Source organism: Scyliorhinus torazame, chromosome 4 (assembly GCF_047496885.1).
Source record: "Scyliorhinus torazame isolate Kashiwa2021f chromosome 4, sScyTor2.1, whole genome shotgun sequence".
Taxonomy (NCBI): Eukaryota; Metazoa; Chordata; class Chondrichthyes; order Carcharhiniformes; family Scyliorhinidae; genus Scyliorhinus; species Scyliorhinus torazame.
Genome location: NC_092710.1, coordinates 345,049,514 through 345,076,939, shown reverse-complemented (window position 1 = coordinate 345,076,939; position 27,426 = coordinate 345,049,514). Strand labels below are relative to the sequence as shown.

The following is a 27,426-nucleotide window of genomic DNA, read 5'->3' as shown; positions in this document are numbered from 1 at the left end:
GAAGGATTTTGTTCAGGATAGGCTCGAACTTGCAAGTCTCAGCCACCTTCCTTAAGTGCACCAAGAAATTGCTGTTGTATTCACCTTGGGCCGCTCTGTGGAAGCAGAATCGGTGAACGATGAATGGTGATTTTGGGTTTAAGCGGTTTTCTACCAAACTTGAAAAAGACCGTGAGTCAGGCGCATCCGGGTCTGTCAAGCTGTTGGTAAGTGCATTCATTGGCCTGCCAACCACTGTTAGTAGAATTACGGTCTGCCGTTCATCTCCAGTTACGGTGTTGGCCCGAAAAAAAATTGCATACGCTCTACATATTGAGCCGATTTATCTTTACTCATGTCGAAGGCCTCCAACTTCCCTACATGAGGCACCTCGGTCGGTTGAGGTCAGGCCTCTTGCAGCCTAGATGAAGTGGTCCGGGTGCAGAACACGCAGTGCCTGGGGCAGTTCCATTTTAGCGCTGTCTCCAGTGTAGATTTCCGACGGATGAGAAACACTCATAGGATGCACGGCACAATACAAAGAAAGAGATTTATTCAGATACACTACTAAAGGGCAGCACAGTGATGCAGTGGTTAGCGCTGCTGCCTCACGGCGCTTAGGACCGAGGTGCAGACTCGATAGGCTGAATGGTCTCCTTCTGCACTGTAGGTATTCTATGATTCTATGGGCGGGATTCTCTGGCTGCGTCCGCCCAGCAAACGGAGAATCCCGCCCGAGGTCAATGGAGTTCTCCGTTGTACGTGGCTCGCCCGTGGTGTTCTTGCGGCGGGCAGGGCAGGAGAATCCAGCCCTATGACTTCAAATGGTTCCGATAGTCTTAGTTCGGTTAGAAGACTTGACACCATTTTTTAGCTTCTGGGTAATTGTTATATTGATCCGCTCTGATCCCTCCCAGCTCCCCAAATAAAGCATGCAACTCTTTATCACTACACCTCCAACCTTTCCAATATGCCCTTGAACCCCCACGGAACCTTCGCACATCCTCTCGATATCCCGAGGGATTCACCAATGCCCTACCACCACCGTCACTATCCCTGATTACCCCTTTGACCCCACCACATGGGACACACCCAACCCTCAATCCACATGGGACGGTGAGAGTGGTATTTGAACCCATGTCACCCAGATCTTGTCCTGGGTCTCTGGATTGCTATCCCAGAGCCAACACCACTATTTCCACACTTCCCCTCGAGATAGGAGTGGCTGGATATCAAGATAAATAATTACGAGCTGGTGGCAATCCAACTCAATTGTGACTCCACCAGAAGTTATCATAATAGAGTACTGAAACAGTTCCATCTGTGCTTTAAGGTAACACAACAGAAGAATGAATTCCAGTTACATTGAAGCATACATAGAAAATAGAAGCCCTTCGAGCTTGTTCTGCCATTCATTCTGATCATCAAGCTGAATACCCTGATCCCTTAATCCCTTTTGCCCCAAGAGCTATATCTAAAGCTTTATTGAAATTACACAATGTTTTCCCCTCAACTACTTTTTATGGTAATGAATTCCACAGACTCACCACTCTCTGGTTAAAGAAATTTCTCCACCTCAGTCCTAAAAGGTTCACTTACCCCTTATCCTCAAACTATGAAAATGAAAATCGCTTATTGTCACAAGTAGGCTTCAAATGAAGTTACTGTGAAAAGCCCCTATGACCACGAGTTCTGGACTCCCCCACAATTGGGAACATTCAATTGGGAAAAGACTGGAAATATGGAAGCTGATACGTTGAAACTATACACTGGCATTTTTGATTGAGAGAACTAAACTGATTCAGAAAAATCTAATGATAGCTTGAGTTCCACAGATCTGTCTCGCAGATCCAACTCTAAAGACAGATTTTCAGAATGTTCTGTTCAAGTATTCCCCCATAGCTATCATTTAGCAGGTCAGAAACATGCAACAGATAACTCTCAAACCGTACATTTAAAGTATAATTGTCCAGTTGTACTTTATCAGATATCAGTATAAAAATGACTATAATGACTAGGGATGCTCATCGTGCAGCCACAATGCCAGACAGTGTCCACGTAAAGCAAAATATCAGAAGCATGAATTTGCTGAATTTCGTTTTCAGATATAGTGCTTCCCTTTGAAGAATGAGAAAAAAACTCTACTCGGTAAATTATGTAATTTTTATTTTATGTCTAATTTTTTTAATTTCAGTAGTTGATAGAAATGGGCAATAATTTGATTAACTGTAATGCAATCTTATTTTCTTGTTTTTCAGGAATGTAAAAAATTGTTGGCAGAATATCGCAAATGTTTTCATAACACAAAGAGACACACAACTGAAACAGTGCGAGATATTCCATTTGATGTGTCAGAAATGTACATATTTGGTAAATTTGAAGTCTTCTGCAAAAGATTGGCAAAGGTAGAATTAAATTATGGGGAAAATGCATTGCAATTATAATCTAGTTTTCTCTCCATCTGCTCAGTACAAACTATTTTGTAACCACAATCATATAGTAGTAGCAACTCGTATTCGAGATATTGGAATTAGCGTTCGATGAATTACATTCACATCTGGAAAAGTGATAGTGTTACGGATGCCAGACTAGATCCCAACAGTGGCTAAGATACTGGACCAGAACTGCAACGTTTAAACATTTTTTAAGACTGCAAAATATCAATGCGCTCCAGGACTGATTGCATGAGAAATAGGGCTTGGTTATTTTTACAAACAAAATTTTATTAAAACAAAAGAAAAACAATATTTATACTTTTAAACTTTAAACCTAACAAGAACAGCTTACATGTATCTCTTAATGCTAACAATTTCCAATTAAACAGCACATAAAATGAACATACAGCTCTATGCTTCACTTATCCAGGAAAGCAAAATGATACTTGCATTCACAGAACATACTTCTGTTGTTAGTACACATCATTTTGACCCCTTTCCAAATGCCTGTCTCCGTTGCAGCTTTTCGTGACCTTTTCCGGTCGCCTTCCAAATCCTTCTGTCCCCAGTCCCCACCTGTTTGAACAGGATTCTTTTTCTCTCTCTGAGCTCCACCCAGCCCCTCAAACAATGGTTCTGTCCTGGGGTGTTCAAACTTGAACTCATCATCGTTATCTGGGCTTCTGATTTCCCACTCCCACTTACACAATAGAACAGGGCCATGCTATGAATGTGCAATTAACCTCCAATTTATGGGCAAAAAAGGCCAATAGACTCTGTAATAGGCCAATGGCTGGTCAATGGAGGACAGTGGATCTTGAGTGAATCACCCCAGCTGAACAGAGGTATCCTGTTTATTCCCATGAACAAGTTTAAGTCTGATTGGGATAATGTATCTCAGCCAGGTGTGGGTGTACACCTTTGACTCTGCTTGCAGTTTTGGATTGGATTTGTTTATTGCCATGCATACCGAGGTACAGTGAAAAGTATTTTTCCGTGAGCAGCTCAAACAGATCTTTAGTACATGAAAATAAAATAAAATAAAAAGAAAATACATAACAGGGCAACACAAGGTCCACAATGTAAATACGTAGACACCGACAGCCGGTGAAGTATACAGGAGTGTAATATTAATCAGGGCAGCATGGCAGCCCAGTGGTTAGCACAGATGCTTCACAACTCCAGGATCCCAGATTCGATTCCCGGCTTGGGGCACGGTCTGTGCGGAGTCTGCACATTCTCCCCATGTCTGCGTGGGTTTCCTCTGTGTGCTCCAGTTTCCTCCCACATCCAAAGATGTGCAGGTTAGGTGGATTGGCCACGCTAAATTGCCCTTAGTGTCCAAAAAGGTTAGGTGGGGTTACTGGGTTACAGGGATAGGGTGGAAGCTCGGGCTGAAGTAGGGTGCTCTTTCTAAGAGTCGGTGCGGACTTCCGGTTGCGGCGATGCGGAGCTAAGCCGCACATTTCGGCAGCTCCCGCTAATACAGACTTTTAGGCTCCCCAGAGGAGCCCCAACGGAAATTTTTTGATTAAATCCCGTGTGGGAAGGTGAAGTAAGGTCCCCCCTTACGTTGTATGGCGGAGATTAGCGGTGGAGCGTCGGAGAAAGAGGCTCTGGAGCAGCGGCAAAAACGAAGGGGAAAAAACAAGATGGCGTAGGGCGGAGATTGAGCAGCATGGGGGCCAGACCAGCAGGAATTCCTCAAGCGATGTGTGGGGGAGCTTAAAAAGGAGGTGCCGGCGCCAATGCTGTTGGTGATCGAGGGGCTGAAGGAGACCCAGAAGGCCCAGGCGGTGGAGCTCCGCGAGGTGAGGGATAAAACGAATGAGAACGAGGACGAGATCCTGGGTCTGGAGGTAAAGATGGAGGCGCACGAGGCGGTGCACAGTAGGTGGGCCGAGAGACTCGAGGTCCTGGAGAACAGGTCGAGGAGGAAGAATCTCCGGATTCTGGGTCTCCCCGAAGGAGTGGAGGGAGCTGATGCCGGGGCGTATGTGAGTACGATGCTCCATTCGCTGATGGGTGCGGAGGCCTCTCCGAGCCCCCTGGAGCTAGAAGGGGCTCACCGGGTCCTGGCGAGGAGACCCAAGGCTGATGAGCCGCCAAGGGCGATAGTGGCAAGGTTCCATCGCTTTGCGGACAAAGAAAGTGTTTTGAGATGGGCCAAGAAGGTGCGGAGCAGTAGATGGGAGAATGCGGTGATCAGAGTCTACTAGGATTGGAGCGCGGAGTTGGCAAGGAGGAGAGCTGGCTTCAACCAGGCCAAGGCGGTGCTGCACAAAAAAAGAGTCAGGTTTGGCATGCTGCAGCCTGCGCGACTGTGGGTCACTTATCAGGACCGACACCATTATTTCGAAGCGCCAGAAGAGGCTTGGACCTTTATCCAAACGGAAAAATTGGACTCGAACTGAGGGGCTGTGGTTGTGGGGGGATGTTGGCTGTATACGGGGTTGTAAATATGGGTAAAGAATGCTTCATGGGTGGGATGATGGATGGGGATGTGGGTAGAGTTCTGGTTAAAATTCTTTTTTTTTTCTGTTGACGAGATAGTGGGAATGTGGGCGTCGGTGCAGGAGGAGGTGAGACTCGGGGATGGGGGAACTGGGATAATGGCCGCAACAGGAGCTGCGCCACAGGGGGCGGGGCTGGCTCAGGAAAGCGTGGGCTTTTTCCCGCGCTAGGTGGGGGGGGGGGGGGGGGGTGATGGAGGAAGGTAAGGAGTTCCCCGTCTGGGGGACTGGAGGCGTGGGCACGGGACTGGCCTAAGATAGGAGTGGCTAGTCGGCGGGGGGGGGGGGGGGGGGGGGGGGGGGGGCTTGGAAGTAGGGAGCTTGATAATGGGTGGGGATTTTAACACGGTGTTGGACCCAGCATTAGATCGTTCCAGATCTAGGACGGGGAAGTCTGTAGGAAGTATGTAGACCTGTTAGCCCCGTTGCTGGTAAGGACCTTCAATGAAGCAAGGGAGGGGGGACCCTGCCCCCGACAATGTCAGAGGCGACGATTTCTTTGATCTTGAAGCGGGATAAGGACCCACTGCAATGCGGGTCGTATAGACCGATCTCGCTCCTCAACGTAGATGCTAAGTTGCTGCCAAAAATGTTGGCTACGAGGATTGAGGACTGTGTCCCGGGGGTGATTTACGAGGACCAGACAGGATTCGTAAAGGGTAGGCAGCTAAACACCAATGTGCGAAGGCTCCTAAATGTGATAATGATGCCATCGGTGGAGGGAGAGGCGGAGATAGTGGCAGCCATGGACGCGGAGAAGGCCTTTGACCGAGTAGAGTGGGAGTATCTCTCGGAAGTGTTGAGGAGGTTTGGGTTCGGGGGAGGGTTTATTAGTTGGGTTATGCTCCTGTATAGAGCTCCGGTGGCGAGTGTGGTCACGAAGCGGCGGAGGTCGGAGTATTTCCGGCTGTATCGAGGGACGAGGCAGGGGTGCCCCCTGTCCCCTTTGCTGTTTGCATTAGCAATTGAACCTTTGGCCATGGCGTTAAGGGAGTCGCGGAAATGGAAGGGGGTGGTCCGAGGGGGAGAGGAACATCGAGTGTCGCTGTACGCAGACGACCTGTTGCTGTATGTGGCGGATCCAGTGGAGGGGATGGTTGAGTTCATGCAGATCCTAAGGGAGTTTGGAGACTTCTCGGGCCATAAGCTCAATGTGGGAAAGAGTGAGCTCTTTGTGGTGCATCCGGGGGATCAGGGAAGAGGGATAGACGACCTACCATTGAGGAGGGCGGAAAGGAGCTTTCGATACTTGGGGATTCAGGTAGCTAGGAGCTGGGGGGCACTGCACAAACTTAATTTGACGGTGGAACAGATGGAGGAGGATTTTAAAAGGTGGGACATGTTGCCACTCTCGCTGGCGGGCAGGGTACAGTCGATTAAAATGGTGGTCCTCCCAATTGTGATTACCAAGGCCTTCTTTAAGAGGGTAAGCAGGAGCAGTATGGGATTTGTGTGGGCAAGCAAGACCCCGAGGGTAAGGAGGGGGTTCCTGGAGCGTACCAGAGATAGAGGAGGGTTGGCGTTGCCGAATTTGGGTGGCTACTACTGGGCAGCTAACGTGGCGATGATCCGTAAGTGGGTGATGGAGGGAGAGAGGGCGGCGTGGAAGAAGTTGGAGATGGCGTCCTGCAAAGGAACGAGCCTGGGGGCGCTGGTGACAGCACCGCTGCCGCTCTCGCCGACAAGGTACACCACGAGCCCGGTGGTGGCGGCAATGCTAAAGATCCGGGGGCTGTTTAGCACATGGCTAAATCGCTGGCTTTGAAAGCAGACCAAGGCAGGCCAGCAGCACGGTTCAATTCCCGTACCAGCCTCCCCGAACAGGCGCCGGAATGTGGCGACTAGGGGCTTTTCACAGTAACTTCATTTGAAGCCTACTTGTGACAATAAGCGATTTTCATTTTTCATTTCACAGGGGTTTCAAGACAGGGTGATTTCGGGCGTATGGGTCGGCAGTGGAGACGACACAGGGGAGTGATGGGAGTCTCGGTGTGGTCCCCAATCAGGGATAACCATCGGTTTGTCCCAGGAAGGATGGACGGGGGGTTTCAGAGCTGGCATCGGGCAGGGATTAGAAGAATGGGGGACCTGTTCATCGATGGGACATTTGCGAGCTTAGGGGCGCTGGAGGAGAAATTTGGACTACCCCCGGGAAATGCCTTCAGGTACATGCAAGTGAGGGCGTTTGTGAGGCGGCAGGTGAGGGAATTCCCGCTGCTTTCGGGGGCTGTTTAGCACATGGCTAAATCGCTGGCTTTGAAAGCAGACCAAGGCAGGCCAGCAGCACGGTTCAATTCCCGTACCAGCCTCCCCGAACAGGCGCCGGAATGTGGTGACTAGGGGCTTTTCACAGTAACTTCATTTGAAGCCTACTTGTGACAATAAGCGATTTTCATTTTTCATTTCACAGGGGTTTCAAGACAGGGTGATTTCGGGCGTATGGGTCGGGAAGGGCAAGGTGTCGGCGATATACCAGGTAGAGGAGCTGAAAGGTAAATGGGAAGAGGAGCTGGGGGAGGAGATTGAGGAGGGGCTTTGGGCTGTTGCCCTAAGGAGGGTTAATTCCTCTTCCTCGTGTGCCAGGCTTAGCCTGATACAGTTTAAGGTAGTTCACAGAGCGCATATGACGGGGGCGAGGCTGAGTAGGTTCTTTGGGGTGGAGGACAGATATGGGAGGTGCTCAGGAAGTCCGGCGAACCATGTCCATATGTTTTGGTCATGCCCGGCACTGGAGGGGTTCTGGAGGGGAGTTGCGGGAACAGTATCTAAGGTGGTGAAAGTCCGGGTCAAGCCAGGCTGGGGGCTAGCACTATTTGGAGTAGTGGACGAACCGGGAGTGCAGGAGGCGAAAGAGGCCCGCATTCTGGCGTTTGCGTCCCTCGTAGCCCGGCGAAGGATCTTGTTAATGTGGAAAGAGGCAAAGCCCCCCAGCATGGAGGCCTGGATAAATGATATGGTCAAGGATCCAGTTGCAGAGTGAGGAGCCAAGTCCTAGGTTTTATCAAGTTGGAGAGGATAAAGTTTGCCTTGAGAGGGTTTGCGCAGGGGTTCTACAGGCGGTGGCAACCGTTCCTAGACTATCTCGCGGAGCGTTAGATGAAGGTCGGACAGCAGCAACAGCAACCCAGGGTGGTGGGGGAGGGGGGGATATCTTTCGTGGGGGGGGGGCGTGGAGGAGGGAGGGATAGGGAAGGTTTTTTTTTCTGGGGGGCATTTGAGCAAGAAAACACATGAATGATCCGGAAAACTGACATGTACGGGAGGAATCCAATGTACAAAGTTCTGTATCATATTGACTTGCCATGTTCATGTCTTGCTATGCAAGCTTTCTTTATTTTTTGTTATGGGGGGTGGGGGGGATTTGTTTGTATGGTTGAAAATTTTGTCAAAAAATTCTTAATAAACATTTTTTTTTTTTTAAAAATAAGAGTGCAGACTCGGTGGGCCAAATGGCCTCCTTCTGCACTGTAAATTCTATGATGCTAGGGTCGTTTAGGAGTCTGGTAACAGCAGGGAAGAAGCTGTTTTTAAATCTGTTTGTGTTCTCAGTCTTTTGTATCTCCTGCCCGATGAAAGAAGTTGGAAGAGTGAGTAAGCCGGGTGGGAGGTGTCTTTGATTATACTGCTCGCTTTCCCCAGGTAGTGGGAGGTGTAGGTAGAGACAATGGATGGGAGGCAGGTTTGTGTGATGGACTGGGCTGTGTTCACGACTCTCTGAAGTTTTTTGTGGCCTTGGGTCGAGCAGTTGCCAAACCAGGCTGTGATGCAGCCAGAGAGGTTGCTTTCTATGGTGCATCTGTAAAAGTTGGTAAGAGTCAATGTAGACATCCTGAATTTCCTTAGTTTCCTGAGGAAGTATAGACACTGTTGTACTTTCTTGGTGGCAGCGTCGGCATAGGTGGACCAGGACGGATTTTGGTGATGTGTACCCTTAGGAATTTGAAGCTGCTGACCATCTCCACCTCGGCCCCGTTGATGCTGACAGGGGTGTGTACAGTACTTTGCTTCCCAAAGTCAATGACCAGCTCTTCAGTTTTGCTGGCATTGAGGGATAGATTGTTGTCGCTGCACCATTCCACTAGGTTCTCTATCTCCCTCCTGTATTCTGACTCATTGTTATTCGGGATCCAGCCTTCTATTATTGTCAGCAAACTTGTAGATGGAGTTGTAACCAGATTTTACCATGCAGTCGTGTGTGTACAGGGAGTGTAGTAGGGGACTATTGAGGACTATTGTGGAAGAGGTGTTGTTGTTTATTCTTACTGATTGTGGTCTGTGGGTCAGAAAGTCAAGGATCCAGTTGCAGAGTGAGGAGCCAAGTCCTAGGGTTTAAAGCTTTGATATAAGCTTGGCTGGGATTATGGTGTTGAAGATGGAGTTGTAGTCAATAAATAGGAGTCTGATGTAGGAGTCCGTGTTGTCGTGATGCCCTCGGGATGAGTGTAGGGCCAGGGAGATGGCATCTGCTGTGGACCGGTTGTGGCGGTATGCGAATTGCAGTGGATCTAGGCATTCTGGGAGTATGGAGTTGATGCGCTTCACGACCAACCTCTCGAATCACTTCATTACGAATGATGTCAGGGCCACTGGATGGTAGTCATTCAGGCACGTTGCCTGGTTCTTCTTTGGCACCGGTAAGATGGTGGTCTTCTTGAAGCAGGCGGGGACCTCGGAGCGGAGTAGGGACAGGTTAAATATGTCCACGAACACATCTGCCAGCTGGTCCACGCAGGCTCTGAGTGAACGACCAGGGATCCCATCCGGACCCGTTGCCTTCTGAGGGTTCACTTTCAGGAAGGCCGATCTGACTTTGGAAGCTGTGATGGTGGGTATGGGTGCGTTTTGGGCTGCTGGGGCACTCGACAGCGGATCTATGGTTTCCTGCTCGAACCGAGCATAGAATGCATTGAGTTCATCGGGGAGGGGTGTGCTGCTGCCAGTGATACTACTCGGCTTCTGTTTGTAGCCCGTTATGTTGTTTAGCCTTGCCACAACCGACAAGAATCTGTAACCTTAGACTGTGACTCTAGCTTGGTCTGATATTCTCTCTTGGCTTCCCGGATGGCTTTGCGGAGGTCGTACCTGGATTTCCTGTATAGGTTACGGTCGACTGACTTGAATGCCTCAGACCTGTCCTTCAGTAGGGAGCCAATCTCGCGATTGAGCCATGGTTTCCGGTGAGGAATGTACGTACTGCTTTCTTTGGCACGCAGTCGTCCTCACATTTGCTGATGAAGTCTGTGATGGTGGTGGCATACTCATTTAGGTTGGTCACTGAGTTCTTAAATATGGACCAGTCCACTGTCTCCAAGCAGTCACGTAGGAGCTCTTCTATTTCCTCTTACCAGCACTGCACAACCTTCTTTGCCGGATTTTCTCGCTTACATTTCTGCTTGTATGCCGGGGGAAGGAGCACTGTCTTATGGTCTGATTTCCCAAAGTGCGGTCGGGGGATGGAACGGTAGGTGCCCTTGATTTTTGAGTAGCAGTGGTCAAGAGTGTTGTCGCCCCTGGTGGGACAGGAGGTACGCTGGTGGAACTTTGGCAGTACACTCTTGAGGTTGGCCTTGTTGAAGTCCCCGGTCACGATGAACAAGGTCTCCGGGTGTTCTGTTTCGTTGTTGTTTATAACTGTGTACAGTTTGTCCAGCGCCTTCTTCACTTCTGCCTGGGGTGGGACCGCTGTGATAATGGCTGAAGTGAACTCACATGGGAGGTAGTATGGGCAGCACTTCACGGTCAGGTATTCCAGGTCCGGTGAGCAGTAGGTCGCCAGGGTCCCACATCTGAGAACCAGGAGGAGTTGGTGAGGAGGCAAACCCCTCCACCCTTCGCTTTGCCTGATGATGCGGTGCGGTCCGCCCAATGAATTGAGAAGTTTTCAGGTTGTATGATACAGTCCGGTGAGGCAAGGGTGAGCCATGTCTCTGTGAAACAGAGCACACAGCAGTCTCTTACTTCCCTCTGAGAGTAGGTCTGACGTTAAGCTCTTCCAGTTTGTTTTCGATCACTTGGATGTTTGCCAGGAGTATGCTGGGGAGAGGAGTCTTGAGAACGCGTTGTTTTAGTCTCACCTGCAGACCGGCACGTTTCCCTCGCTTCCACAGGCGGCTGCTGCTTCTGGATAGTCCTGGGATCCAATGCGAGAAGTCTGACCTTGTGGAAGGTAAGTCTAGTGATCCTGGTTTCGATTTTTGGGTCACCTCTGGTGGGGTCCCAGGCACTGGTTGTGATCTGGGGGTCGCTGGGGTGGGAGGACATGTTAGTGGTTCGGAAGGGCCCCATGATTCGTCTGCTACCCGACTACCTTTTGCACATTTGGACCCTTGAGTGGTGTCTCCACCATTTTGTCCGTATTTAGTCCGGGTTTGGGTCGCATGCAGGGTCTTCCTGGGTCAGGTTGGGCCGGGTCTTAGGTTCTAGTATTGGTTGTCTGGTTGGGTGCTTCTGGAATCAGGCCTTGGATTAGGCCTGGTCTGGCCTTCACTTGAATTCTCCTCCTTTCCTCCATCTGCCGCTAAGTCGGGGCACTGGACGGGGCTCACCGGGCGGACCGGGTCTTGTGGTCGGGAGCCTAGTTGGCCATTCCACCAGCTGGATTGGGCGGTCCAGGGAATGGCGGTGCCTCCCAGGCCGCGTCGGGCGCTCCAAGGGCCAGGTCAGGTCCTACGTGAGGTTGGGGTCAGACTTCTGCGTCGCACCTCATCTGCTTCCAGACCGAGGCCAGGGTCGGGTCACTGGTGGAGTCCTGCCGGATTGGGTCGGGTCGGATCATGTGGGCCAGCCCATGGATGTCGGAGGATCTCCAGACCTGCAAGGGAACATGAAAGGGAAATACGATAATGGCAGCGTGCAAGGAAAATTGCGTCGCACAAGATCCTGCATGGGCTTAATTCCAGCTTTGACATAACTACTTGTTTACTTGTTGTTTCATCAATTATAACTTAATTGAAGTACACTATTTGGTCAATTATGTTTCTGCCTGTTTTCTATTCATGAAAAGCCCTTAATTAATACATGTCAGTGTTTCTAAAGTACAGAACACAAAGGGCCTTCTTGATGAGAGATGGTGTTATATTTAATACTTTGGGGGTTTATTATGTTATTCTGTGAATCAGGCCTGTGTGACAATGTGTGTGGTCTTGTGTATGTATGTAAAACCAATTTAATTAAACTGAAGACAGATTGCCGACAAAGTTGAAGTCCCAACATAACCTAGAATTTGTGTTTTACAAAGATCTTCAACCCTTGACTGCCCCAAAGAGTTACAGACACTAGATTTTTAAGTAAAACATTAATAAAATGTTGCCTACTAAAAAGGAGAAGAGGAATATTTGTAAAGAAATAACAGGATAGTGATCTACCAGACTAACTAATCCCAAGACCCTGTCCCACCTTCTACCAGACACACAAGACATACATGAGGTAAGGGTTGGGGAGGAATAAAAAACAGGCATTAAAGGGTAGGTTTGAGATAAGTTTTCACTGCTGTGGTTACAACCTCTTGGAAATAGATTTAATCAAGAGGTTCAGTTTGGTGTCTGAAGTTTTGAAGTTCCACAGCAGAGTGGAAGTGGGGAGTGAGAGATTGTGTGGTATGTCTCAATAAAGTGACAGTAGGTTGAGGTGATATTGCTGAAATGTTTATCACAAAACATCCAAAGAGATTGTTACCTAACGGGTGTTTTCTTGTGCACCTGACCAAATAGGGAGTCTTTTTGGGGGAATTGTTTTGTAAGACTAATTTTAACTGTGTTAATGTAATCTTGTGTGTTTCAGTTTTCTTTCCTGTTGTTAATAAATGTTTTAGCTTAATGTTTAAAAATTCCAAAAGTGTTTCTGGAATTTGTGTCTTAATTCAGTAAACTTATTTTCTCGTGGTCAGAATACAAATAAAAAGAGTTGTTATACATTTGCCAAATTTACCGTTGGGATTTGGTTTCTGCAGCAATTGCCTGCTGCTGTATCATAACACTCAGTGTTAACACAAAGTGGTATTTTGACCTTTTTAGCTTATTACAACGAACAGAACTTGAAATCTATCTAAAAATCGTTGAGTTGCACTTAAATCTAGTACTCAGGCTTACATGGTAATCAATGGAAAGCAATCTGACATACACCTACCTATTCCTGTTAATCAGATATAAATAATTGGAAAATGAATCATGATAATAGACCAGTAACTATGGCTGGGATTTTCCGCTGCTGTTTTCATCGAGTAGGTTTGAACCGAGAAGGAGAAAATCTCACGAGATGCCCGAATCACATTTCACAATGACGTAAAAGCATGATTAAATTGTCCCCGCTCCTGACTAGTGACTAACGTTGAACATTGGGAACATAATTTCCATTCATTAACATCTCATTATCAGACCTTTCTGCCTGAATCATCCCCCCATAAGAAAATCCATTCACATCAGTGTGATGTGAATCATGATTGATCTTCCAAGGTATGCACCTGGCGAGCAGAGAGAAGCTCAGGTGAGTGTATTGCTTGGCAGGAGGGGCGGATTGTATCTGGAGACTGCACCCTGTCACTAACGGCACTGTTCTCCAGCATTGCTCGGTCAGTACCAGGCGGCATCGCCGAGCGTTGTGTGGTGGGAAATGCGTGGAGAGTTAATGTTATCTCGTTCTTGGTTAACCTTTGTACAGTGGACCAGCCTTTAAATATGGTGCCCTGATCTTCAAAAAACTAAGTTGTGGGACCTACTCCTTGTCATTTTCTTTACTAAGCCCAGGACGATAGGGTGGAGAAAGCTGCCATTCGTGACAGTGGCTTCAATGCCACTTTTCCCGACTGGTCAACCTTGAAGCAAACATTCTTGAGAGCCCTGATGGATACAATGCCTACAAGATCCAGGATGGAATGTCAAATATAATTTTTATCACTCAGAATTACATTTGTACATTTTACTAATTTACTACCTGTTAATGCATGATATTAATAAATGCACATTATTAATTCAACTTCACAGAATTAATGCAAACATTTTCTAAAATTGTTCAAAATTAATGTAATCAATATTTAATTATGTTTTCAGATCACAGAAATGGTTGAAACAACAAGGACCTTTGCTGTATTGAAGAATTCAACAATTGAAGGCATTGAAATCCTAGCAATAAGATACCAGAATATCTATTTGAATCTCAGAAAGAGTAATTATGACATTTTGGATCCTCGGAAGAAAGAGTTTAATTCAGACTATGCTGTATTCATGAAGCAAATCTTCGATTTAGAGGTAACAAAAGTTAATGAATTGATACTCCATGGATAAGGGAAGGGAGGGAGATATGGTAACATAATGGTAATATCACTGAAATTGTAATCCAGAGGGCCTTCATAATTATTTCAGGACATGAGTTCAGATTGCTCCAAGGTAGTTGGAGAAAATAAAATTCGATCAATTAATAGAGGTGGAATGCAATGATAGTTTAATTAATAGTAAAACTAGCGGATTGTCATAAACACATCTGGTTCGCTACTGCCGTTTAGGGGAGGCACTCTGCCATCCTTAATGGTCTAGCCACTGAATTGTATCAAACTGCTCTAAATGAAGAAAGAGGGTCCAGAAACAACCCCACCCTCAACGATGATGGATCCAAGCACATCTGTTCAAAAGACAAGGCTGAATCATTTGCAGCTACTTTCACTCAAAAGAGAACTTAATCCATGTGGTAGTATGTATTGGGGGTCATGTGGGACTGGAAGCCCTAATGTCATTGGCTGACAGATCCCGGGTCCTGGTTGGCCGTTGACCTCTAGCTCCGCCCTGAAGGCGGAGTAGAAGAAGCCGGAGTCCTCCCCCGCTGGCCATTCTACTATCGAGCTGCGGGGGAACAAGACACGCTTAATAAAGCCTCATCGACTTCACTCTATTCGTCTCACGGAGTCTTTGTGCGCTACAATTTATTAAGCGTGCCTAAAAAGGACTATGGAGCTCAGGATCATTCCGGAATGCCTGAGGATCAGCCCCCATGCAGTGAACGCGGCAGCAGCCTTCAAGCACTGGCAGACTTGCTTCGAGGCCTACCTCAGAACGACCACTGGCCGGGTCACAGAAGACCAAAAACTACAAGTCCTGCACTCGAGGGTGAGCACGGAGATCTTCTCCCTCATCGACGACTCGGAGGATTTCCAGACAGCGTTCGCAGCACTGAAAAGTCTCTATGTCCGCCCAGTTAACCAAATCTACGCTCGCTACCAGCTCGCGACGAGACGGCAAGGTCCCGGAGAATCGATGGACGAATTCTACGCCGCGCTGCTGATTTTGGGACGAGCCTGCAGCTGCCCTTCGGTGAATGCAAATGAACACACGGACATGTTAATGCGCGATGCTTTTGTGGCAGGTATGAATTCCTCCCAAATCCGCCAAAGAAAAGACTTCTAGAAAGAGAATCGCTAGGACTCTCAGAGGCCCGGGCCCTAGCAGCCTCCCTAGACGTGGCCGCGCGTAATACCCGCGCCTACGGCCCCGACCGCGCGGCAGCCCATTGGGCCCCGTACGTACCCGTCGCGACAACCCCCCCCCCGCACACCCCTCAGGCTTGCGCAGTCCAAACGCCAAGTCGCACTGGGGGCGCCCGCTGCTATTTCTGTGGCCAGGCGAAACACCCCCGACAGCGCTGCCCGGCCCGCGCAGCTATCTGCAAAAGCTGCGGGAAAAAGGGCCATTACGCGGTTGTGTGCCGGTCCCGCGAGGTCGCCGCCGTCCCGGGAGAACAGGGAGCCCTGCAAGCCGTTTACGCTCCCCAACCCCCCCAGCACGCCATGTACGACCCGCAGGCGCAGCCGCTCTGGGTCCCGACCACCGCGGTCCCGGGAGAACTGGGAGCTCTGCACGCCGCTTACGCTCCCCAACCCCCCCCACCGCAACCCATGTATGACCCGCCGGCGCTACCGCTTTGGGTCCCGACCACCACACTCCACGGAGAAGAAGGAGTTTTGCGCGTCCCTAACGCCCCCCTAACCCCCCCCCCCCGCGCCCCACGTCTGACCCACCGGCGCTACCAACTTGGGTCCCGACCACCGCTGTCTCCGGTGAGGGAGCTCCGCACGGTCCTAGCGCTCCCAGCGCCCTACATGCGACCCGCAGACGGCTCCGCGCGGTCCTAGCGCTCCCCAGCGCCCCATGTGCGACCCGCAGACGGCGCCATTTTGGGTCCCGGCCACCACGAGGGGAGGAAGGGCGCCGCCATCTTGGACCACCCCAGACCTGTACGACGCGTGGGGGCAGCCATTTTGTCCACCCCCGCCGCCATCTTGTGACCCCCCAGCCACGTGCGATGTATGGGGGCGGCCATTTTGTTCATCCCCGACGCCATCTTGGACGGACACAACGGACCCCACTCCACTACTACAACCACGTCTCGCTTCAATTACGCTCGATCAAGCTCGGCCCCGGACACTCCAGACGACGACGACAACGGTGCTAATAAACGGCCACGAGACACCATGCCTAGTCGACTCCGGGAGCACGGAGAGCTTTATCCACCCCGACACGGTAAGACGCTGTTCATTGACCACCTATCCCAGCGCACAAAAGATTTCCCGAGCTGCAGGATCCCACTCCGTACAGATCCAAGGATTCTGCATAGTTACCCTAACGGTGCAGGGGAGGGAGTTCAAAAACTACAAACTAAACGTCCTTCCACAACTCTGCGCCCCCATCTTACTGGGATTAGATTTCCAATGCAATCTACAGAGCCTTACGTTCAAATTCGGCGGCCCAATACCCCCACTCACTATCTGCGGCCTCGCAACCCTCAAGGTGCAACCCCCGTCCTTGTTTGCGAACCTCACCCCGGATTGCAAACCCGTCGCCACGAGGAGCAGACGGTACAGCGCCCAGGACCGGACCTTCATTCGGTCCGAAGTCCAGCGGCTACTAAAGGAGGGCATAATCCAGGCCAGCAATAGTCCCTGGAGAGCGCAGGTGGTAGTAGTGAAGACAGGGGAGAAACAAAGGATGGTCATAGACTATAGCCAGACCATCAACAGGTACACACAACTAGACGCGTACCCTCTCCCCCGCATATCCGACATGGTCAATCGGATTGCCCAATATAAAGTATTCTCCACCGTGGACCTCAAGTCCGCCTACCATCAGCTCCCCATCCGCCCAAGTGACCGCAAGTACACAGCCTTCGAGGCAGACGGCCGATTATACCATTTTCTAAGGGTCCCATTTGGCGTCACAAACGGGGTCTCGGTCTTCCAACGGGAGATGGACCGAATGGTTGATCAACATGGGTTGCGGGCCACGTTCCCGTATCTCGACAATGTAACCATCTGCGGCCACGACCAGCAGGACCACGACGCCAACCTCCAAAAATTCCTCCAGACCGCCAAAGCCTTGAACCTCACGTACAACGAGGACAAGTGCGTTTTTAGCACCAATCGGCTAGCCATTCTGGGCTACGTAGTGCGCAATGGGATAATAGGCCCCGACCCCGAACATATGCGCGCTCTCATGGAATTCCCCCTCCCGCACTGCCCAAAAGCCCTGAAACGCTGCCTGGGGTTCTTTTCATACTACGCCCAGTGGGTCCCCCAGTACGCAGACAAGGCCCGCCCCCTAATACAGACCACGACCTTCCCTCTGTCGACAGAGGCTTGCCAGGCCTTCAGCCGCATCAAAGCGGATATCGCAAAGGCCACGATGCGCGCCATCGACGAGTCCCTCCCCTTCCAGGTCGAGAGCGACGCCTCCGACGTAGCTCTAGCGGCCACCCTTAACCAAGCGGGCAGACCCGTGGCCTTTTTCTCCCGGACCCTCCACGCCTCAGAAATCCGCCACTCCTCAGTGGAAAAGGAAGCCCAAGCCATAGTGGAAGCTGTGCGACATTGGAGGCATTACCTGGCCGGCAGGAGATTCACTCTCCTCACGGACCAACGGTCGGTAGCCTTCATGTTCGATAATGCACTGCGGGGCAAAATCAAAAACGACAAGATCCTAAGGTGGAGGATCGAGCTCTCCACCTTCAACTACGAGATTTTGTATCGTCCCGGAAAGCTGAACGAGCCGTCCGATGCCCTATCCCGCGGCACATGTGCCAACGCACAAATTAACCGCCTCCAAACCCTCCACGAGGACCTCTGCCACCCGGGGGTCACTCGGTTTTTCCACTTCATCAAGTCCCGCAATCTCCCATACTCTTTAGAGGAGGTCCGCACAGTCGCAAGGGACTGCCACATCTGCGCGGAATGCAAACCGCATTTTTTCAGGCCGGATGGAGCGCACCTGATTAAGGCTTCCCGCCCCTTTGAACGCCTCAGTCTCGATTTCAAAGGGCCCCTCCCCTCCACCAACCGCAACGCATATTTTCTTAATGTGGTGGACGAATACTCCCGCTTCCCTTTTGCCATTCCCTGCTCTGACATGACCGCGGCCACAGTTATTAAAGCCCTGAACAGCATCTTCACACTGTTCGGTTTCCCCGCATACGTCCACAGCGACAGGGGGTCCTCTTTCATGAGTGACGAGCTGCGCCAGTTCCTGCTCAGTAAGGGCATAGCCTCAAGCAGGACGACCAGCTACAACCCCCGGGGGAACGGGCAAGTAGAGAGGGAGAACGGCACGGTCTGGAAGGCTGTCCTACTGGCCCTACGGTCCAGGGACCTCCCAGTTTCACGGTGGCAGGAGGTCCTCCCGGACGCTCTCCACTCCATCCGGTCGTTATTATGTACGAGCACTAATCAAACGCCTCATGTGCGTCTCCTTGTCTTCCCTAGGAGGTCCTCCTCTGGAACGTCGCTGCCGACCTGGCTGGCGGCCCCAGGACCCATCTTGCTCCGAAAGCATGTGCGGGCACATAAGGCGGACCCGTTGGTCGAAAGGGTTCACCTCCTCCACGCGAACCCGCAGTACGCTTATGTGGAGTACCCCGACGGCCGACAGGACATGGTCTCCCTGCGGGATCTGGCGCCCGCCGGCAACACACACACACCCCCGACACCATTCACCCAACCCCCCCCCCCTTTCCTGCCACCGCCGCACCCCGCGACCGCCCCCTTCCTCGGAGGATCGGTTCCCCTTCCCTCAGGCCCGACCAAGGATAAAGCCCAAGCTGAAACCGTAAGGCTCCCGGAGACGACAACACCGGTACAAGCACCACCACCACCACCACCGGGGCCGAGGCGATCGACACGGACGACCAGACCACCCGACCGACTCGTGGCGTCAATGTAAAACAAATATGGACTGTTCACAAGAACATTTTTGCTTTTCTCCCTATTCCCTCTGTAAATAGTTGAAACAGGACAAAATTGTACAATGCTGTATTGCCATGTGAATGTTTTTCCTCCCAGGACCAGCCCTGTAAACCCTTACCACCATACGAAGCATCACCCCGCCTGGTTGATTTTTGACAAGGGGTGAATGTGGTAGTATGTATTGGGGGTCATGTGGGACTGGAAGCCCTAATGTCATTGGCTGACAGATCCCGGGTCCTGGTTGGCCGTTGACCTCTAGCTCCGCCCTGAAGGCGGAGTATAAGAAGCCGGAGTCCTCCCCCGCTGGCCATTCTACTATCGAGCTGCGGGGGAACAGACACGCTTAATAAAGCCTCATCGACTTCACTCTATTCGTCTCACGGAGTCTTTGTACGCTACAATCCATAATAATAATCGTTTATTGTCACAAGTACGCTTCAATTAAGTTACTGTAGAAAGCCCCTAGTCGCCACATTCCGGCGCCTGTTCGGGGAGGCCGATACGGGAATTGAGCCCGCGCTGCTGGTCTTGTTCTGCATTATAAAGCAGCGATTTAGCCCACTGCTAAACCAGCCTCTTCCTGAGCTATCAGCTATCATAGATGCCAGATTTTAGACAATTCATGAAAAAACAGAAAGGCATTGGATGCAGCAATGGACCCTTTCAAAATCCCTTGTACAGTAATGAAGGCTATATAGAAGCCCAAAGTGCAGAAAGAGGCCATTCGGCCCATCGAGTCTGCACTGTCCTTCCAATAGAGCACCCTACCTAGGCCCTGCCTTATTCCCATAGCCCCACCTAAACCTTTGGACATTAAGGGAAAATTTAGCATGGTCATTCCACCTAACATGCTTGGGTCCATGATCGTTGAGGGTGGGCGTGTTTCTGGATCCTCTCTTCATTTAGAGCAGTTTGATACAATTGAGTGGCTAACCAGGTAATTTCAGGTCACAGTTAAGAAGAGGCAGTCGCATCGAAGTCACATGTAGACCAGACCGTTAAGGATGGCAGAGTGCCCTCCCCTACAGGGCAATGTTTTTATGCACATCTTTGGACTGTGGGAGGAAACCGGAGCACCTGGAGGAAACCCATGCAGACACAGGGAGAAAGTGCAAACTCCACACAGACAGTCACCCAAGGCCGGAATTTAATCCTAGTCCCTGGCGCTGTGAGGCAGCTATACACTCCCTCTCCAAGGCTTGTGCTCCAGAATCTGCTATGCCCTTAGCCAAATCTTCTGGTTTAGCTACACGCCCAACAACATGGAAACTTGCCCTGATATGTTCTGTACATAAATAGCAGGAAGAGTCTAATCGGTCAGGTACCTTGGTATAAGTCTACTCTCTATCATTGGCAAAGTGATACATTTATAGTGTTATCAAGCGGCACTTACACAGCAATAACTTGTTCTCTGGTGCTTTGCGGAAAGCAGTTTGCTGGTGTTTGCTACAGCACCTTTGCAATTCCTCAGAGACTGAACAGTCTGTGCCTCTATGCACCAAGATATGGACAAGATTCAGGCTTTGGCTGATAAGTGGTATGTTTGTACCACACAAATGCCAAGCAATGACCATCTCCAACAAAACAGAATCTAGCTATCTCCTCTTGACATTCAAATGCGTTATCAGTGACAAATCTGTGGTGTTCTTTGCTTTGCTTATTTCAGGATGGTTGGCGAAGTTCCAAAGACCACAAAATAGCTTTAACACAGCTATGATTTTATTTACGCTACTAACTTGGATTGGACACGTACTCCTTAAGAATACACAATTGATCAATAATGTCTAACTACACTCATCTACTGCTAATCTCACTACTGGTTTAAACTATGATCTAACCTTACTTGCACTATCTGTTCTTCTGACCTTCACTAGCTAACTCCTGCATACACCCCTGCCCTAAGGTCCACCATCACTGCTTTAAGTAGTTGTAATTGTAACTCACTCTAGTGGCTAATCTCGACACTATATTAACCCTTGCAATACAGATAGTTATGATAATACCACGTCCCCCTTTCTTTGGAAAAGAAAATCATTATAACATTGGTTGTGATATTTTCTTTATCCCTGACCTTACAGCTGTAATTCTGACTATTAGCTGGAAACTATCATCAACTCACTATAATCATGTACATTAATTCGTAATAACTTACATCACTTAGACGAGCAAAAGTTTTATTTTACAGTCATCACAAATTAAGTCTCTCTGGCGGTCTTCTTGTCGATAATCTCAACGGAATGTTCTAGATGTTGGATTGCTCTGCCACATTTTCTTGCTGTGTCTGTGCTAAGTGAGGATCTGGAAATGCAATGTCCTTGAATATGTTATCACATGGAACAACATGCAAAAGCTGAGGTTGAACTTTATGCTTCACATGCAGCAACACTTGTCTGTTTCTCCTGAACAACGATCCCTGTTCTGTTTTTACTAAGTATGACTTTGGTGCTACTTGTTTCAGAACTTTTGCAACGTTTTGCCAGCCTCCTTCTGGATTCTGAATTCTCACCTTCTCACGAAGTCACCTTCTCAAAATTCAGACAGAGGTTTGGTATGTCTATTGTAGACCTCTTGTTGCTTCTTTTTTGTTACCGTGATACATTCATGTATCTCTTTATTATCCATTTCAGGACTATTGATCTCTGGTAATGTGGTCCTCAGTCATCGACCCATGAAAAATTGAGCAAGTGATAGACCAGTTGACAATGGTGTTGCTCCATATGCTAACAATGGCAACGACATGTCTTGACCATCGTCACTTGCCTTGCGGAATAACTTCTTTATTATCCCTCTTTCTTTCTCTGCTTTTCTATTAGACTAAGGATAACATGGGCTAGAAGTAACAGGTTTGAAATTATATTGCTCTGCTAACTGTGTCCACTCCCAACTCGAGAAACATCGACCATTGTCAGAGACAACCTTAAGAGGTAACCCATGGCATGCAAAAATTGATTTTGTTGCCTTTATCACCGATCTGGCAGTCGAATCTTTCAGCATCATCACCTCTGGAAAGTTGAAGTAAGGTCTATTACTATCAAGTAGTCATGACCCTGGAAATAAAATAAATCCATGCCACTTTGTTCCATGGACAGGTCACGATTTCCATCCGTTGCATGGTTTCTTTGCTCTGTACAGGCTGATGCATCTGACAAGCTGTGCATGCTTGAACATATTGCTTGATAGCGCTGTTTATTCCCGGCCAATACACCGATTGTCTGACTCTCCTGTGACAGTTTTCGATGCCTTGATGACCCTCATGAATCTGCTGCAGAATCCCTAAATGTAAACTGGCAGGAATCACTATCCCGTACCAGCCTCCCCGAACAGGTGCCGGAATGTGGCGACTAGGGGCTTTTCACAGTAACTTCATTTGAAGCCTACTTGTGACAATAAGCGATTTTCATTTTTCATTTCCATTTCCTTTTTCCCTTTAGCAGGAAACCATATACTGTAGAAAGATCATCCCTTATATCTCGAAAGGCAGATCAATATCCAGCAGACCAGCCTTCTTTTAGGTATTGTTTCACCTTCTGGAGCATCACATTCTTTTCAGTTTCGGGTTTTATGGTCTGTAGTTTGCGGTCAGACACTTTGGATTCTGATGGGTCAGCATCACTGGTAGCTTGGGAGAGGTCGTCCACAACACCTAAGTCTTCCCTTGACTCTTCATCTTGGTCAGCTGAAGTACTGGTTGAGTGAATTCTTTCAACTAGCTGCAATCTTTCACAAGCATCCATTCCAATTAATGATGATTTCTCACCCTCTACCACTTCATTGTCGATGAGTATCTCGATATTTCCATTCTTAACAACAAGACAGCAGGATCCTCTTGTGACTATCTTATTACCATTGTAATCTTTGAGCCTACAAGTGGATTGCTTTAGTAGTGGTTTGTCAATAGCTTGCTTTATAGATCAGTAGGTGATAATATTTGCATGCGCTCCTGTGTCAATTTTAAATGGTATTAGTTCTCCATTTATTTCTAATGAGGCAGTCCACTCCTTAATTACCTTTGCGAGCTCTTGTACTAGTCTTTCATTTTGATCAGTCTCAATGGGCTGAGTGGCCTAATTATGCTCCTATGTCTTATGTCTTATGATCCAGTAAATTAATCCTAGTGACAGCTTCTATCATGAAGGTATCCGAAAGTGAATATGATGAGCAATCCTCCATATTCGCTATGATGTTGGATTTTTTTCTTTGCACTCTGCACACTTTGGATCTGTCAGAAATCACTATAGGACTTTTTGAATTTGGTTACTGGAACAGTTGCTGATAAACGATACTGTGCTGCAAAGTGGTTTAGTTTGCCACAATTGGAACATTGCCTTTCGCCGGACAACTTTTTTTACTATGGTCGTGTCCACAGCATGTGTACATCATCACGCTCATGATGTCACTTTCAAAATGGCCACCGGCCATTGTATACCGTTTTCTTTGCTGCGACACAGCATTAATGGCATCAGCCACGTTTCCCGATTTTGCACCCTTTTCCTTTGCCGCGAATTTGGCATATTTGCTCAATGACTGTTCGCTGGCCTTACACATATTAATAGCATCTTCAATTGATAAAACCGGTCATCTTTGCATTTTCTCACACAAACATTCTTCATGTATCCCGAACACAACTCAATAATAATAAAAATAATCTTGATTGTCACAAGTAGACTTACATTAACACTGCAATGAAGTTACTGTGAAAAGCCCCTCGTCGCCACATTCCACCACCTGTTCAGGTACCTGGAGGGAGAATTCAGAATGTCCAAATTACCTAAAAAGCACGTCTTTCGGGACTTGTGGGAGGAAACCGGAGCACCCGGAGGAAACCCACGCAGACACAGGGAGAACATGCAGACTCCGCACAGACAGTGACCCAAGCCGGAAATCGAACCTGGCACCTGAAGCAACAGTACTAACCACTCTGGGATCACGCAGCATAGAATTGGAGCCTGAGGAAAAATTACAGGACTGCGCTCGCAACATTTAGAGCTCTATTGAAGGAAGCTACTGACTCCTCTTAACCGCAGTCTTTTCCGAAACATGTAGTGCTCATAGGTCTCATTCACCTGTTTCCCACAGTGTGTATCGAACCTTTGAAGCACCATGTTGTATTTATTTTTGTCCTCATCTGCACTTTATTCAAATGAAATAAAAAATTCTAATGCTTGCGGTCCAGCTAAATTCATTAGAAGTGCTATTTTCCGTTGGTCTGAGGCATTTTCAGGCGTGGAGGCAGAAATAAAAATGTAAAACTTCTGCTTAAAGAAAGCCCAGTTCTGGCATAGTTTATCATGTGTCTTGAAGTGGTCAGGCTTCTTGAGGTCTTCCATTTTCTGATTAGGCTTCGTTGTAGATTTTTTATGAGTTCTAGCTTCTGGATTGCTTCTTCAATCTCCAATCGAACTGTTGTTTCTTACAAGAACAATACTTTTCACTGTATACAAATATATATGACAATAATAAATCAAATCAAATCAAAATAGACTCCTGGTACCATATGGTGTTCTTTGTATTGCTTATTTCAGGATAGTTGGCGTAGTGTTCACAAAGATCACAAAATAGCTTTAACTTAAACACATCTCTGATTTTATTTCCACAATTGGACACGTACTCCTTAAGAATACATAATTGATCAATAATATCTAACTACACTCATCTACTGCTAATTTCACTACTGGTTTAAACTATGATCTAACTTTACTTGCACTATCTGCTCTTCTGACCTTCACTCGCTAACTCCCGCATACACTCCTCCCCTAAGTCTAGCATCACTGCTTTTAATAGTTATAACTGTAGCTCCCTCTAGTGGGTATTCTCAACACTACATTAACCCTTGCAATGTAACCCTTGCAATGTTGATAATACCACAGAATCCTTTTCCCACCAACACTCTGGTGTTACTTTTGCCCAGAATCTTAACTGGAATGTGGCTATGGAGCAGGTAAAAGGTTGATAATTATGTGACAAGTTGCTAATCTCCTGAATCCCCAAAGCCTGACTGTCTACGATCTATAAAACCCAAGTCGTAAATATGATGGAAGCGAGCGCCATGGTAGTGGGTGAGCTCAGGATTATGGGTGTTAAAAGGTGGGAAGGAAATCAGCCAAAAGACAATTGCAACATTGGATTGGATTTTGTTTATTGTCACATGTACCAAGGTACAGTGAAAAGTATTTTTCTGCGAGCAGCTCAACAGATCATTAAGTACGTGAAAAGAAAAGGAAATAAAAGAAAGTACATGATAGGGCAACACAAGGTACACAATGTAACTACATAACACTGGCATCGGGTGAAGCATACAGAGGTGTAGTGCTAATGAGGTCAGTCCATAAGAGGGTCGTTTAGGAGTCTGGTAACAGCGGGGATGAAGCTGTTTTTGAGTCTATTCATGCCTGTATCTCCTGCCCGATGGAAGAAGTTTGAAGAGTGAGTAAGCCGGGTGGGAGGGGTCTTTGATTATATTGCCCACTTTCCCCAGGCAGCGGGAGATGTAGATGGAAGGCGGGTTCGTGTGATGGACTGGGCTGTATTCATGACTCTCTGAAGTTTCTTGCGGTCATTGGCCGAGCAGCTGCCATACCAGGATGTGATGCAGCCAGTTAGGATGCTTTCTATGGTGCATCTGTAAAAGTTGGTAAGAGTTCATGTGGACCTGCCGAATTTCCTTAGTTTCCTGAGGAAGTATAGGCGCTGTTGTGCTTTCTTGGTGGTAGCGTCGACGTGGGTGGACTAGGGCAGATTTTGGAGATGTGCATCCCTAGGAATTTGAAACTGATAACCATCTCCACCTCGACCCTGTTGATGAAGCCGAGATTGTGAGCTGCTAGATTCAGTCTGTGACTGCTGCTGTAGGGAAGGATGGAATCAGTAGCAATAACAAATTGTGGTGGAGGAAAGAAACAATGGCTTTTGTCTGCTCACTAATTAATTGAAGGATATAGGGTGAAATTCTTCCATTTTGAGACTAAGGATGTGGTTCTCCTGAAACATTTCTAAGAGTGGGAGGGAGTGGGAATTGCTGCGAGCTTCCCATTGCGCTAGGCCGGCAATGCAATTCAACGTTAATTGGTCCACTTAACACGGTATTCATGCTGTAAATTAAGCTTCTCCGGCTGATTCATCGGGACCGTGTTCTACAGCCCCCCCATTAACAAGATCGAACAGCGCTTAAGCTGCACTTGTTTAGTCAACCCGAGCCAGCTCGCAACAATGGCGCCGAGGAGACCAGCCCCAATATTCGGGGACGGCGATCTGGTGAGGCTGCTGGATGCCATGGAGGGATGTCCTGTTTCCCCGAGGGTCCTGGACGGTGAGCCACAGGGCAGCCAGTGGTGCCAGGGATGAGCTCGGGGGGTGTGACCAGGACGACTGGCCTTCAGTGCCGAAAAAAGGTCACAGGTGAGCAGACACCAACTTCCCCCATTTCCCATCTCCCCCGCAAGGAATCACCTACCCCCCAACTCCCCATGCAACCCCAACCCTCCATCCGCCCCCTCCCCCTTCAAGCCCCCCCCCACCCCACAACCTTCCCTTCACACCGCTCCCCCACCACTGTGAACAGCACATGTGGCTAATGATGTCCCCTCTGTGTTTCCTCTGGAAAAGCTCCAAAAATCGTCAGGAGAGGGCCCAGATTGACGGAGGTGTGCCGGACTTAAGGGGCGGGATTCTCCCCTACCCGGCGGGGCGGAGGATCCAGGTGGGACGGAGTGGCGTGAAATATATATATATATTTTTTCTTCATTGTTTATTTATTTAGTTAAATTTTTGGGGGGGACATTGAAATTGTTCAAGTTAACCGAAGGTTTAAGACATGGCAGGAGATCTCAGACCCGTGTCATGCTCCTCATGTGCGATGTGGGAGCTCAGGGACACGTCCACTGTCCCTGGCTCCTTCACGTGCAAGAAGTGTGTCCAGTTGCAGCTCCTGTTAGACCGCTTGACGGCTCTGGAGCTGCGGATGGACTCACTTTGGAGCGTCCGCGATGCTGAGGACGTCGTGGATAGCACATTTAGCGAGTTGGTCACACCGCAGGTGAAAGGTACTGAGGGAGATAGTAACTGGGTGACCAAAAGACAGAGCAAGAGTAGGAAGGCAGTGCATATGTCCTCTGCGGTCATCTCCCTGCAAAACAGATATACCGCTTTGGATACTGTTGAGGGAGATGGCTCACCAGGGGAAGGCGGCAGCAGCCAGGTTCATGGCACCGTGGCTGGCTCTGCTGCGCAGCTGGGCAGGAAGAAGAATGGCAGGGCTATAGTGATATGGGACTCAATTGTAAGGGGA

The 27,426-nt window shown here is 48.7% G+C and overlaps 1 protein-coding gene across 1 annotated transcript in view; it reads left to right on the top strand.

Moving 5' to 3' along the window:
- Positions 1–27,426, top strand: part of LOC140411190 (dynein axonemal heavy chain 8-like) — a 2,783,184-nt gene that overhangs the window by 378,876 nt on the left and 2,376,882 nt on the right. The window contains exons 12-13 of the mRNA XM_072500280.1: positions 2,238–2,384; positions 13,972–14,169. Of these exons, the coding sequence (XP_072356381.1) occupies positions 2,238–2,384; positions 13,972–14,169 (345 nt within the window). The remainder of the gene's footprint in view (positions 1–2,237; positions 2,385–13,971; positions 14,170–27,426) is intronic.